Below are 12,742 nucleotides of genomic sequence, written 5' to 3' on the forward strand. Positions count from 1 at the left end.
AACTTTTGGCCAGGGGATGTTTAGTGTGACCCTAAAAGAGGGTTCTGGCCGAAAGACTGATGTTGAGGCTGTGCACACCAACTTCAGAGTTCAGACCATAGGTTGTAAAGAACATTAAGTCTTGCAGAAACAAGTAACTTTTTTTCCTCCAAAGCACCTCCCTAGTCCTCAAAAGTTTCTTTATTGTGCCTAGGTGAGAATCTCCTAGCCAGGGGCTTAGGCTGTACAAGTTTTGACATAAATAACCATTGCAGTTGAGCATCCTCTGTCATTCCTGAGTTGAGTTTGATTTGACAGACATTTGATTCAGTTTTATGAGCTTTGTTTATGCTTCTCTGCTCTGGACAGAGCTGTACCTCAAAATCATTCAGTAACAGTCTTGCTGTTCTCTTCTGGCACACTAAGAACTAACTTTGGATTTGGTCACACCAACACTCATCTCTAACATCCACAGCCCCAGCAGCCTGGGCCTCATTGTGTCTGCTGTATGTATTTGGTGGTATCCTTCTATGCCTAGTTGTGTTCAGCGCTGAGACAAGGAAATGTACCGTGTCTCCATTCTCGCCATGCTGATTTCAGGTTTCACTGCTGGAGTGGTACATGGAGTAGCTAAAGCTTGCTGACACCTGTTCAGCATCCACTCAACTGGTGTCAAAAGCATGTATTTTCTTCTCCAGCATGCCCTTCCCCACCCCAATATGCCCACATGGATTGTTGCCCTTTGTAGTCTGGTTCTTTCTGGGGATGGCCTTGGTCAATAGTTGATGCGTAGTGTTTATAAACAGTGTCTCTGTTTGTCCCACTTGTATCTGAAGTTGGTGAACTTCAGGCTAAACATTAGTTTGGGAAGGTCCAAATATTAGTTTGGAAAGACCAGAGAATCTGGCTTAGTCTTCTTTATTCGTGGGAGCAAAGCCATGTGTCCTGTGCTGGTAATTGCCCTGCAGGGCAGGGGAGTCCCCAGAAGGAACAGAGGAAGAATGCTGAGGCCAGATGCCTCCTTCCTTCTGCTTCCTGCATAGGGTTGAGGTCCTGAGCACTCCTTTTGGCAATCTCTTAGGCCAAACAGGGGAGCCAGGTCTTTAACACAAGCTTCTCTTTTCATTGGCTGCCCACTCTTCACCCTATTGTACCCCTCCACTGTTCCCTACATTTAACCTGCTGTGCACTCCTCATTGCTGTCTGGGGCAGGCACTGAGGGAGACAGTTCATGAGACGAGACTTTGGCGCATTGGAGTACAACTGCTCTGAATGCTGTTGAGTTCTCACAACCCAACACCTGTCTCTAAAAAGGGTCGAGGATGACCCAGTGGCTTGTGTGCTAACCTAGGAGTCAGGGCTTAGAACACTGGTCTCCCAGACACCATGTATGCTTACCTAACTTCTCTGTGTATCAGTTATATGTGGCAAGAATGACAGTCCTGTCCTACCTCACTGGGGGTAGGAGAGTTGAGAAAGAGCGTCACATGTGTAGGCAGTACAGCCATGGGAACAGATGAGTACCTGTAGTAGCTGGATGAAGAGGGGTTCGTTTGCTGGGAGATTGCCTGGTGTCTGCAGAGGGGTAGACCAGACTCACTTGCTTTCTCAGACATCTGCGGAATGGAGCTGTGATCGCTCGTTGCAGTCAGCCAGAAATAAGCTGGTGGGGCTGGCGCAATGCTGATGATGAGTATCTTGTGACCTCCATTGCCAAAGCCTGTGCCTTGAACCCTGGAGCAAAAGCAGCTAACGGAATGGCCCAAAATGGAACCAGCGAAGGCAACGAGGCCTGTGACACAGACTTTGGTAAGATGTCCCCCATCTCCCACCACCTGCTTTCCAGACACAGATGCTGCTGAGTTCTCTGCAGGGATTTCCAGACCTGGGGCTTACATTAGAGCTACAGGCAAATCCAGGCAGCTGACTTTCCACATGGTGGGGGGGGGGAGTTGATGCTCTGGTGTAGGGTTTAAAACAGGCTCCAAGATTAGTGGTTAGACCTTTTCAGACGTTGACTGCATTGCACTGAGCAGCGATTTTAACAAGCACTTTTTCAGAGTCTGGCAGCACTAGCTTAGTGAAGTGGGAGCAAGGCCATGGCACAAGAGGGAGGAGCACCAAACCATAAAGAAGCTCAGCCTGTTCTTGCTCTACAGATTCCTCACTGACGGCGTGTTCAGGTGTGGAGAATGCAGGTGCTCCACAGAAACTGCTCATCCTGGATGCCAGGTCCTACACTGCAGCTGTGGCCAACAGGGCAAAGGGAGGAGGCTGTGAATGTGAAGGTATTCAACTATATTTGAGCTTTGTAGCAAATTTAATGGCATCTACATGCTTTACTCTCTCCCATTTGTTGGGGTCCTTCAGTACATGGTGTGGGATGGGGCAGCCTCCGAGTAGCGTTTCCAGCGCACAAATCTTTTTGAGTTTCCAGAGTACTGCCAAGTTGTTGGTTGTAGCCATGTTGGTCTAAGGACATGCTCAGGCAAGGTTCTTTGGGTAGATGTGATGTCTTTTATTAGACAACTAAATAGTTGGAAAAAACGCTGCAAGCGTTTGCCAACTAAGCTGCCTACTTATCCTTGAGACTGCTCTGGGATAGACTGCTTGCCTATGAGTGGGGGTCAAGAATGCACTCGGGTAAGAGGCAGCAGCCCCTGTTCTGCAAGTTGTGTCCAGGTTGTGATAGAACACCTGCAGTGACACACTGTGTAGCAGATCCTATCTGAGCTTCTCTGCATTATGTTTAGAGTATTACCCCAACTGCGAAGTGGTGTTCATGGGCATGGCCAACATCCACGCCATCCGGAACAGCTTCCAGTATCTTCGTGCTGTCTGTAGCCAGATGCCAGATCCTAGCAAGTAAGTGTTCGCTCTCTTAGTTCATCATGACATCATGGCTGCTACTCTCCCTGCTTGTTTCTTTCCTTAGCCCTCTAGAAATCCTCACTGCCTTGTTCCTGTTCCAGGCCAACAGCTCAGGAATCAAAGAGTGGGAGGGAAATGTTGGCACATTTGCTGTGCTTGAGCATTACACACTCTGTGATTGCCAGTGACCAGCAAGGGAAACTTCTGAAGGAATGTTATTGCTCTTTTTCGTGGGCATGGGAATGACTTGTTCATACACCTGTAAAACACTATCCCCAGGGAAAGTTAGACAGAGTAAGCCCTGATAATGTGCCTCTTCTGTGTGTTTCGGTAAAGAGTAACAAGGAGTAATACTGGGAGTAACAAGGAATAATGGCCATAAGTTGATGGAGAGTAGGTTCACGCTAGACATCAGGAGGCACTACTTCACAGTCAGGGCGGCTAGGATCTGCAACCAACTTCCAAGAGAAGTGGTGCTCACTCTTACCCTGGGGGCCTTTAAAAGGAGGCTAGATAGATACCTTGCCAGGGTCGTTTGACCCCAGCATTCTTTCCTGCCCATGACAGGGGGTCAGACTTGATGATCTGCTCGGGTCCTTTCCGACCCTACCAACTATGAAACTATGACCACCAAGTATTTGAGTCCCAGAAAAAATGGATTTGGTGGCTGTATTCTGTATAGTTCTTCCTGAGCTGGCCAGCTTGCCTCAGTAGGAGATGATGTGGGGAAAAAACAGGAACATTTTCAGGACTCTAAGGAGTCTTGAGATAGATGTGTCCTTGAGCAGCTAGCCAATAAACCACTTTCTTTCCTGTGCACATACTTTAGCTGGCTTTCAGCCCTGGAGAGCACCAAATGGCTGCAGCACCTTTCTATCATGTTGAAGGCAGCAGTTCTCGTCTCCAATGCAGTGGATCGAGAGGGGCGTCCAGTGTTGGTTCATTGCTCAGATGGCTGGGACAGAACCCCACAGATTGTAGCACTGGCAAAGATTCTTCTGGATCCATATTACAGGACCATGGAGGTACAATGGTGCTCTTATTTCAGCATCTGTTTAGTTGCTTTTGCCTGTGATGAGCTTCAGACAGCAGAACAAAAGCCAGAGTGGAATTGCTGTTCACTATATTGCTCTGTAAGAATTTCCACGACTTGTTGTGGTGTGGTTTTCCTGTCCATCCACATTAGACCTTTTCTGTAATGCATATTTCACTGGGTGGAAACCATGGGCTTTCAGAAGGAGGAGAAAATAAGACGGTTTAGCAGGTTTCCCACCATGTTCTCTGCATGTCACCCAAAGGGATTTGCTTCATTGACTTAGTGGCCACTCTTTTATAATCTGATTACAGGTTCTAAAAAGTATCTGTTCAGTTCTTTCGAATAAACCACATCCTTCTACAAAAGCATGAGCTTTCAAGTTACTTTGCTCCTGAATTGAGCACAAGTACAGTATCCTCTCTAGCCCTTCAGAAGTCTGCTGAAGCTGCCTGCATTATTGGAGGTGCCTCATGCTGCTCAGTGCTGCAGCCACCCCACCCTGCAATTAAATTTCTTCATTGTTGACAGGGTTTCCAGGTGCTGGTTGAATCAGACTGGCTGGATTTTGGCCACAAATTTGGTGATCGCTGTGGCCACCAGGAGAAGGTGGAAGATCAGAATGAGCAGTGCCCAGTGTTTCTTCAGTGGCTGGATGCTGTCCATCAACTGCTCAAACAGTTCCCCTGTCTTTTTGAATTTAACGAAGCTTTCCTGGTAAGAACTGTGCCTGTCCAGCAAGAGCTGAGGCAGAGGGAAAACTGGGATGGTTAGAGCTTGTTGTAGCTTAGGAAAAGCAGGGTGGACTTCTGTGAAAATGAAAGGCACTTTATTATTAGATAGATTTTTTAGTGGCTATGGGGTAAAGGAGGTCTCTACCAGTGAGGCCTCTAGGCAGTGGAGGCAGAATGGGGGCATGCCTGTTTGGCCTTATTTGATCTTTTGGATTAGTATAAATCCTCAACCTGGTATCCTCACTGTGGCCACTCAGCTGATGCAGTCTGCCCTGACATACTTGCATTTGATTGTACTGTCAGTTCACCTCTAGCTCTTTACAGTTACCCAGTGCTAATGGAATTCTGCAATATGCCTTTTTTGCTGCCACACTGGGGTGTGTGTCAGTTTGATAGTTATGTCCTGAACATTTCAGTGATAACAGGTTAAATACTCTAGTGTGAAAGATTTAAAAATATCTTTTCCACCCTTTTCAGTCAATAGTTGACAGACAATAGTTGTTCATCTGATTTTGGAGATGTTTTTTCAAATAAATATGGACCTTCTTGTTGGTCTCCACCTCACTGTAGACACATTAGAACAGTTTTATCATGTGGACTGATTATTTTTGTCTGCTTAATATTTTATGTTAATGAGGAATGTCACTCTTTTTATGTTTTCTGGGGTTTTATTGCAGTCAATTCCAGTAATGATTGATTTACAGGGTCCTAAAAAATCTACTGTAGAACAAATCTTGGTAAATTTGCCAAAATTGATTCCTAGGCATTGATGAGTATATGTTGCTTCTTTGTAATTTATACCGAGTAAGACAGCCTCTGGCAAAGGGGTGGATTTAATTATATGCAAGACAGTTCTCCTTATGCATGGAGACCCTTTCTAGGATATAATATCTCTAATGTAGCAAACCAATCTTGTCTCCTTGATTTACTCTTGTAGTTATATGGACTGGATCCAAACGTGTAGTCACATGTGGTTTGTGACACTGTAAACCTCATGAGTTGCATGTTAATCAGTGTGCGATGCTGCTAATTTCCAGCACTGGGGCAAAAATTGCTACTGGGATTTCTCAGTAGCAAAAAAAAAAAAAAAAAAGCCTGGAAAAAAGTGGCATCAAAGTGGAAGATGCTAAGACAAATGCAGAGATGCATTCTCTGGAGAGCCCCCATGCATGCTGTGCCATGGAGCCCCCATGCTGAGGCACCCTGCACCACAACCAGCCACTCCCTGGCTGGCTGGGATGCAGGATGCCTCAAAACAGGGGGAGTAGGCAGCCCTGGGCTGGCTGCTTCCCTGTCTCTGTGTGCCTCAGTGCAGGGGCTCCACTATGGAACTGCAGGCTGCCTGCTCCCCCATCTCAAGGCACACTGCCTCAGAGTGGCTGCTCCACCTGTCTCAGTGCAGGGGCTCTGCAGTGGAGCCCCCATGCTTAGGCACATGAAAACAATCTTGAACCACTCTGCACCCTAGCCAGGGACTCTGCAGCACGGAGGGACTCCACAGCATGTGTACATGGGGGTGCAGGCAGTCCTGGGCTGCCTGCTCCCCCATCTCAGCATGCTGCTTCCTGGCTGGCCAAGGCACAGAGTGCCTCAGTGCAGGGAATGGCTAGCCCTTATTGAGGCACCCTGTGACCTAGCCAGCCCCCCACTGCAGCATGTGGAGCAGTGGGACAGTGTGTCCCACTGCAAAGCACATGTGCAGGTGCGTGCACTGTGGCACAAAGTAGTGGCACAAATTTGCACTGCTACTATTTGTGCTGCTGCAAAGGCATGCCCCTGCTCATGTGGACTTAGCCATGTATTTTAAACAGACTCAGTTTTGTTTTTTCACTACCTGGTAATGCTTCCATTTAGCAGCACACCCTTAACTAGCTCTGTGATTGCTGTTCCTAGCAAAGCCAAGTCTTTTTTGCAATATCCTTAACCAAGTCGCCAGTGTCAGAAATTGTGGTTTCTAATTAGCCCATATGTCAATTTTTCAAATTCAGGTGATTTAACTACGGTTTATTTGGCATGCTGGCCTGAATCATTGTCCATGGTGCTTCTGAATACCTTGGTCTAGAAATTTGCAACCCCTCAAGTTCCCAGTAAGTCAAATTGCAGATCTGCAGGGCTTCTGTATCTACGACATAGAGAAGAGTGAAGGATTTCACCTCCTGTGGTTTCTCAGTTATCCCATGTGCTTCTAGGAAAACATAGAAGCATCGTAGCTATAGCTGCTGCCAAATCCTCTTCCTGACAAAGGGATTCAGATGGCTTCATTTATTCCATTTCGGCCAAGGTCTTAATTTATACACCTGACACCAGTTGTATGAGACACAAGTAGTACTAGGAGGAGACCAAATGGTGCTTTCTAACTCGCATAAGGCAAGTCAGAATTACAGAAGGATGACTGCCTGGCACATGGCAAGGTAAGTAGCTGATTTCATCTTCTCGCAGGATGGATGAGGAAAGCTGAGAGGCCAGGAGTTGGGTTAGGATAGCATGGTTTAGGGTGACCTGAACCCCAAATAGGGTGGGAGGTCATGTTCCCACTGGGATGTGAGAAGCACTGTGGGCCCTGGCAACTGCTTGTTTCTCTTGGTGCTGCAGGTGAAACTGGTACAGCACACATACTCCTGCCTGTACGGGACCTTCCTGGGCAACAGCCCTTTTGAGCGAGAGATGCACAACATATATAAACGCACCTGCTCGGTGTGGTCACTCCTGAGAGTTGGCAACAAGAACTTCCACAACCTCCTCTACATGGCCAGCTCTGAGCAGGTGAGCAGAACTCCCAGCCCAGGTATTTGAGTAGAAGGGCATGTTTGAATAGGGAGGCAGGATCTGGGAGGTTTTGAGTGGGTAAAAGCCTCCTGTCTTCTGCTGTCTCCCTGCATGTCACTTTTCCTGAAGGTACTGCACCCAGTGTGCCATGTGCGAGCGCTGCATCTCTGGACAGCAGTGTATCTCCCAGCATCATCCCCCTGTCCTCTAGGGGAGGAGGGCATGGACCTCTACTTGCCTTCAGGATCCCAAAGCCAGGAGTTCAGTGGCAGATCTTTGGACAGGTAAGAGAAAACAGCTTCAAGCTCAGATTCCCCACTGTTCACACAGTCCTGCATTTCCTTCCTGCTCCCACAGACAACCCCTTTGGCTGACACAATGCATAGCATTGCATCTGCCCTGATGAGCACATGCCATCTTTGTGATGCCTTTGGCCGCCCTGATATTGTCCTGTGCTTGCCAGCCCTTTTTATCTCTCCAGGTTCTTAGGGGGCCACCTAGAAGAGAGTGGACACACCTCCCCACCATATCAAGTTTAGGAATGCTACATGTACTGATCCTGAGGCCACCTTCTAACAGTGCAAATACCAGTGTCCTGAGTAAACAAAAGCTCCTAGGTAGGGTGTTATGTGAAAAAGAGGTCACAAACTAGGATTGTCTGCATCATTGCAGCTCCACAGTTAGTTGGCTTGGCATTTTCAGCCTACCTCTGATGCTGCCTTTGCCTTCAGTTCCATGTGTGAGATGCTTGATAGGCCAGCTATGCACAGGTAAAGAACAGCCTTTCAGACAAATCCTTCTGAGTAGAGAGAGTACCATGCATACAACAATACCTTTGCCCAAAGAATCAGCCCCCCCAAAATTGGGGAGCGTGTATTAATCAGGGAAGCTGATTTTCTGCCCTGGATAGAAGTGCACCCTGCTTTGATTCATGTTGCACAGCATGGGTGACTGCTGCCTCCTGAGTGAGGGGGGCACTTGCCCCCCAGCCAGCCAATCAGCAACTTGGGGAGTGGGGGGCGGTCTCCCCACAGCCAATCGCACCAAACCTGTGGGGCTCCTCCCCCGGTTGGTGCAATCAGCCGTGGGGGGACTGTAGGAATCGCTTCTCCTGGTACCCGCACTGCCCAGCCGGTGCACTCAAGGGGGCACCAGTGCTCTCACCTGCCCCCCCTGCCTATTGCCTAAGTGGGGAATGCTCACTGTTAGGGGGTGCACCAGCGCTCTCAGGGGGTACACATGCACCCCCATGCAACCCCTGTGTGTTGTCACTGTGCCACGGTGCAGCAGCTATGACATTACTATTGAAGTAGCTGAGGGAGGAAGTAGTCTTAATGGCTTATTGTTCTTTACTCCATAGGTGTTAACGATCTTTCTTTTCTAATGATCTTGATGTTCCACTACTTAGGCTAACCTTTCCTAGGGCAGTGTTGCTGCCTGCTAGCTGCTCCTTGTCTCACTCTTCTGATTTCACAGCCTCTTTAGCTCTTCAGAATCATAGATCCACCCATGGAGACCAGTCTTCAGCAGCAGCTGGGGCTTCAGCTTCAGTTAAGAAGGAAAGACAGGGCAAGTCACCCAAAAATTAGGTTTTGTCCTTGCTGTTTACAGCTATAACTGTAGAAAAATCTTTTTTCTTTCATTCTGCCTTTTAAAAACAAGGTGAATATAATATTTCAGGATATGTTGTATGAAAAAAAATACAGTAACATCTGAGGAACTGGCAGTGGGGATCAGAAGGGAGACTTCTCCTAGCACTGTACTCAAGCAGTTGTCTGGGTACACAGACCCATTCTAAAATCCCATTCCAGCCTCATGTAGCAATCACAAATTGAAAGATGTTTTTGTTGGCTGTAATGGGCCTCTAAGGTGATGTCCCAACTGTGCCATGGTACTTTATAGATGTGAAATGGCTAGGAAGAACCCTAACTTTTGCTTATTTGTCACATACTGGCTATAACATATATTTCATGTGATGAGTGACAGTTCTGTTGATGCTTCAGTGCATCCTGCCACCAGCTGATAAAAGCCATGTGTGCGGTGAACAGTTCCATCCCCCATCTTGGGCTCCAAGGTTTCCTATAGCAAAAGCAGCCAACAAGATTTATTGTAGTAAAAGGGCCTTTTTTGTGATTTGGACCTTTCCCCTGAGAGCAAGGCTTTGTCTTCTTGTTCCAGGTTACCAAAGACAAGATCCATGGATGACCTGCTTTCAGCTTGCGACTCCAGCAGTCCACTGACCCGTACTTCTAGTGATCCAAACCTGAACAACCACTGTCAGGAGGTCAGAGTGAGCCTGGAGCCCAGATATGCCAGCACAGATGGCAGCGAATTGCTTTTAGAGGAAGGCAGTGCGGTGCCTGTGAGGGAAACACAGAAGGTACAGGGAGAGCAGAAAGAAACTTCCTCCTTGCATGCCAGCAACAGTAAATTTGATAGGAGCATGGATCATCCAGTACAGCAGTGTGAGCCACTAAGCAACTGGGTGCCTTCACCACTAAATAACATCTCTCCTGAGGCAGAAGTGGGAAGCAGGCCGAATCTGAAGGAAGTAGCTGGTGTAGGCCCAGCTCCAAGCTCTCCTCAACAGGAGAACTTCTACAGGACTTGTGCTAGTTCTGGGGAGCAGATTGAAACATGTTCTGATGAGCCTTCAAAAGCCAGCCTGGAATCCCACGGAAGACATGGCCATGTGAGACCTCTTTATCAAGACACTTTACCTCCTGCCGCAGGCATTTTCAGTCAGGACCCCCCAGCACCAAATGTTCCTTGTCAGGCTACCTTGGGCCCTAGGCTAAGCATTCCCTACCAAGACGAAAACACTGGCAAAAGCAAAAATGGCAGGATTGGGCACTGTGAGGAAACAGGCCAGCTAGGAAAAGTGCCACTAGAGCTGTGGCGAAAGCCAATTTCCCAGAGTCAGACCAGTGAATTCTCCCTTTTGGGTTCCAACTGGGACAGCTTCCAGGGGATGGCAACATCACTACCCAATGGAGAGCCTGCGCCCAGACGGCTCCTTTCCCATGGATGTCGTAACAAGAGGTTGAGCAGCAAACAGTTGCGGACACCAGGGCTCTACTTCAATGGTCCATGGTCTCCAAGAGAAGGTGTAAAGCCCTCAGTCTGTCCTGGCCACCCCAGTGCCCACTGCACAGGCCCTGTGGTGAAGTCTAACTGGCCATGGTTACCTTGCCATCTAAAGCAGGTATCTGGCCCCAAGCATGTGCCACCAAAATGCCCGTCTCCTGTGCCTCCTGTCTACCTAGATGATGATGGGCTTCCTTTTCCCACTGATGTGATCCAGCACAGGCTGCGGCAGATTGAAGCCAGTTACAAACAGGAGGTGGAGCAATTGCGCAGGCAGGTGCGAGAGCTCCAGCTAAGGCTGGATATACGTCATTTCTGCGTTCCCCCAGCTGAGCCCCAGATGGACTACGAGGATGACTTTGTAAGTGATAAGTTTTCAGGTGCCATCTCCCACAATGCAGCAGCTTCTGACCTAGCAGTGATCCTTGACTGTTTGGCCTTCACCAGCCTCCTTTCTTTTGTCCTCCTTGGGCATATGTTGGCTGACTCACATACCTTTGGGGGCAAAGATTGATGTCATTCCTGTGCTCATCATAGTATTGTTCTCCCTCCAGAGCTGCAGTGTCCCAGAATTTACTTCCCAGAAGCAGGTACCCCTTTCATCTGGATACCATATCGCCCTGGCTGTCACTGTCTTACTACCTAAAGATTCCTTCATCAACTCTTCATTTGCTTCTGAAGAGTCTAGGGATCACTCCAGTCTGGTCCTGTATTCTCCTGCCTTTGTTCCCTGCTCTGGACAGTGACAGACCCATTTTCCCTTCATGAGGTCTTTGGAGAGGGGCTGGGGAGTGAGAACATGCTTGGGCCTGTGTTAGAAGTGGCTGATGTCCTTTTTGACTTTGGTTTCTCTCTGCAGACCTGTCTGAAAGAATCTGATGGCAGTGACACAGAGGATTTCTGCTCTGATCACAGTGAGGACTGCCTCTCTGAAGCAAGCTGGGAGCCTGTTGATAAGAAGGAGACTGAGGTGTGTGTCCCTGTACAGCAGTGGTACCCTGTAGCCCTGATGGGTTTGTCCACCATACGGCAGTTCTGACAGTGATAGATGCTGCAGTGTAGCAGGTCTTGCCCTCCAACATGACACAGGGTGGGATTGCTTTCCTGCTTCCCTTGCTAGCTGTGATGTAGCGGGAGGAAGTGCAGAGTGAAGTTGTAGGACATGTAATGGTACATAAAGTGTGGGCCCACTGCAAGGCAACGTTTAACTCAGACTCAAGTCTTGAGGTGTTGGTGTGCTTAGTGATATGGCATTATGGACACACTGCTTCTAGTGTGTGGTGCTGATATGGGCTAATATTTTCCAGGTTACACGTTGGGTTCCAGACCACATGGCCTCACACTGCTTTAACTGTGATTGTGAATTCTGGCTAGCCAAACGGAGGCACCACTGCAGGTAAATGCAGCCACTTCTTGTACAGCTCCACCCACCCCTGCATACCCTCCCTCTAAGGCCACTGACTCTCCCTTTGTTTGCCTATCCCTGCTGTCTCTGGGGTCTCCGATCCTCCTCCTGGCAATATCTAGACTACAAAAAGAGCCAAAGGTTTGGGGGCGAGGGGGGTTGATTAGCTTGATCTATGCATAGATTGTCTGTGCTTTCTGGAATTATGACTGTCTTCTTCCCTGCCATCATTGTTTTTTTCATTAACCTTTGACAGGAACTGTGGGAACGTGTTCTGTGCTGGCTGCTGCCACCTGAAGCTGCCCATTCCCGATCAACAGCTCTATGACCCAGTCCTTGTCTGCAACTCATGTTACGATCACATCCAGGTGTCTCGTGCCAGGGAGCTCATGAGCCAACATCTGAAGAAGCCAATTGCTACAGCTTCCAGCTGAACGATGGATAAGGGACCCTATCGAAGCTCTGCCTTTTCACTCACAATTTGAGGGAAGGCCCTGCCTCTGCTGTAGTTTTGAAGGCCTTTGGTGTGGCACTTAAACACCAAGCTCAAATGCACTGTCTTCAGCAGTCCCGTATCAGTCCGGAGCAGAGGAATTCAGATTAGAGAAAACAGTGGGGCCCCCCACTTTGGTAACAGTGTGTCCACACGCTATGGTCTGACCACCTAGGCCTAAATAGGGGACCATCCTACCCTATGGGCTGGACAGCAGTGTTTTCACAGATACTGCCTGTGCAAAGTACCCTAAAAGCAATAGAATGGCATGTTTAGAACCAAACTTTCCCATCCAAAGACAGGCAGTATTATAGAAGAAGGAAGAGGGCAGACTCTGGGCAACATCCAAGCAGAAAGGCTCAGTCTGTAGAGGT

At 48.3% G+C, this 12,742-nt stretch overlaps 1 protein-coding gene across 2 annotated transcripts in view; it reads left to right on the forward strand.

Annotated features, from left to right (window-relative positions):
- MTMR4 (myotubularin related protein 4) overlaps window positions 1-12,742 on the forward strand; it is a 59,500-nt gene that overhangs the window by 39,871 nt on the left and 6,887 nt on the right. For both annotated transcript variants that reach the window (XM_019506629.1, XM_019506555.1), the window contains exons 8-18: window positions 1,592-1,788; window positions 2,139-2,267; window positions 2,733-2,844; window positions 3,680-3,875; window positions 4,415-4,600; window positions 7,210-7,380; window positions 7,513-7,667; window positions 9,562-10,831; window positions 11,330-11,440; window positions 11,778-11,866; window positions 12,132-12,740. In XM_019506629.1, coding sequence (XP_019362174.1) covers window positions 1,592-1,788; window positions 2,139-2,267; window positions 2,733-2,844; window positions 3,680-3,875; window positions 4,415-4,600; window positions 7,210-7,380; window positions 7,513-7,667; window positions 9,562-10,831; window positions 11,330-11,440; window positions 11,778-11,866; window positions 12,132-12,309 — 2,794 coding nt within the window. In that variant the 3' untranslated portion in view covers window positions 12,310-12,740. The remainder of the gene's footprint in view (window positions 1-1,591; window positions 1,789-2,138; window positions 2,268-2,732; window positions 2,845-3,679; window positions 3,876-4,414; window positions 4,601-7,209; window positions 7,381-7,512; window positions 7,668-9,561; window positions 10,832-11,329; window positions 11,441-11,777; window positions 11,867-12,131; window positions 12,741-12,742) is intronic.

This window comes from Gavialis gangeticus, unplaced genomic scaffold (genome assembly GCF_001723915.1).
Source record: "Gavialis gangeticus isolate Ggan-Ray unplaced genomic scaffold, GavGan_comp1, whole genome shotgun sequence".
Taxonomy (NCBI): Eukaryota; Metazoa; Chordata; order Crocodylia; family Gavialidae; genus Gavialis; species Gavialis gangeticus.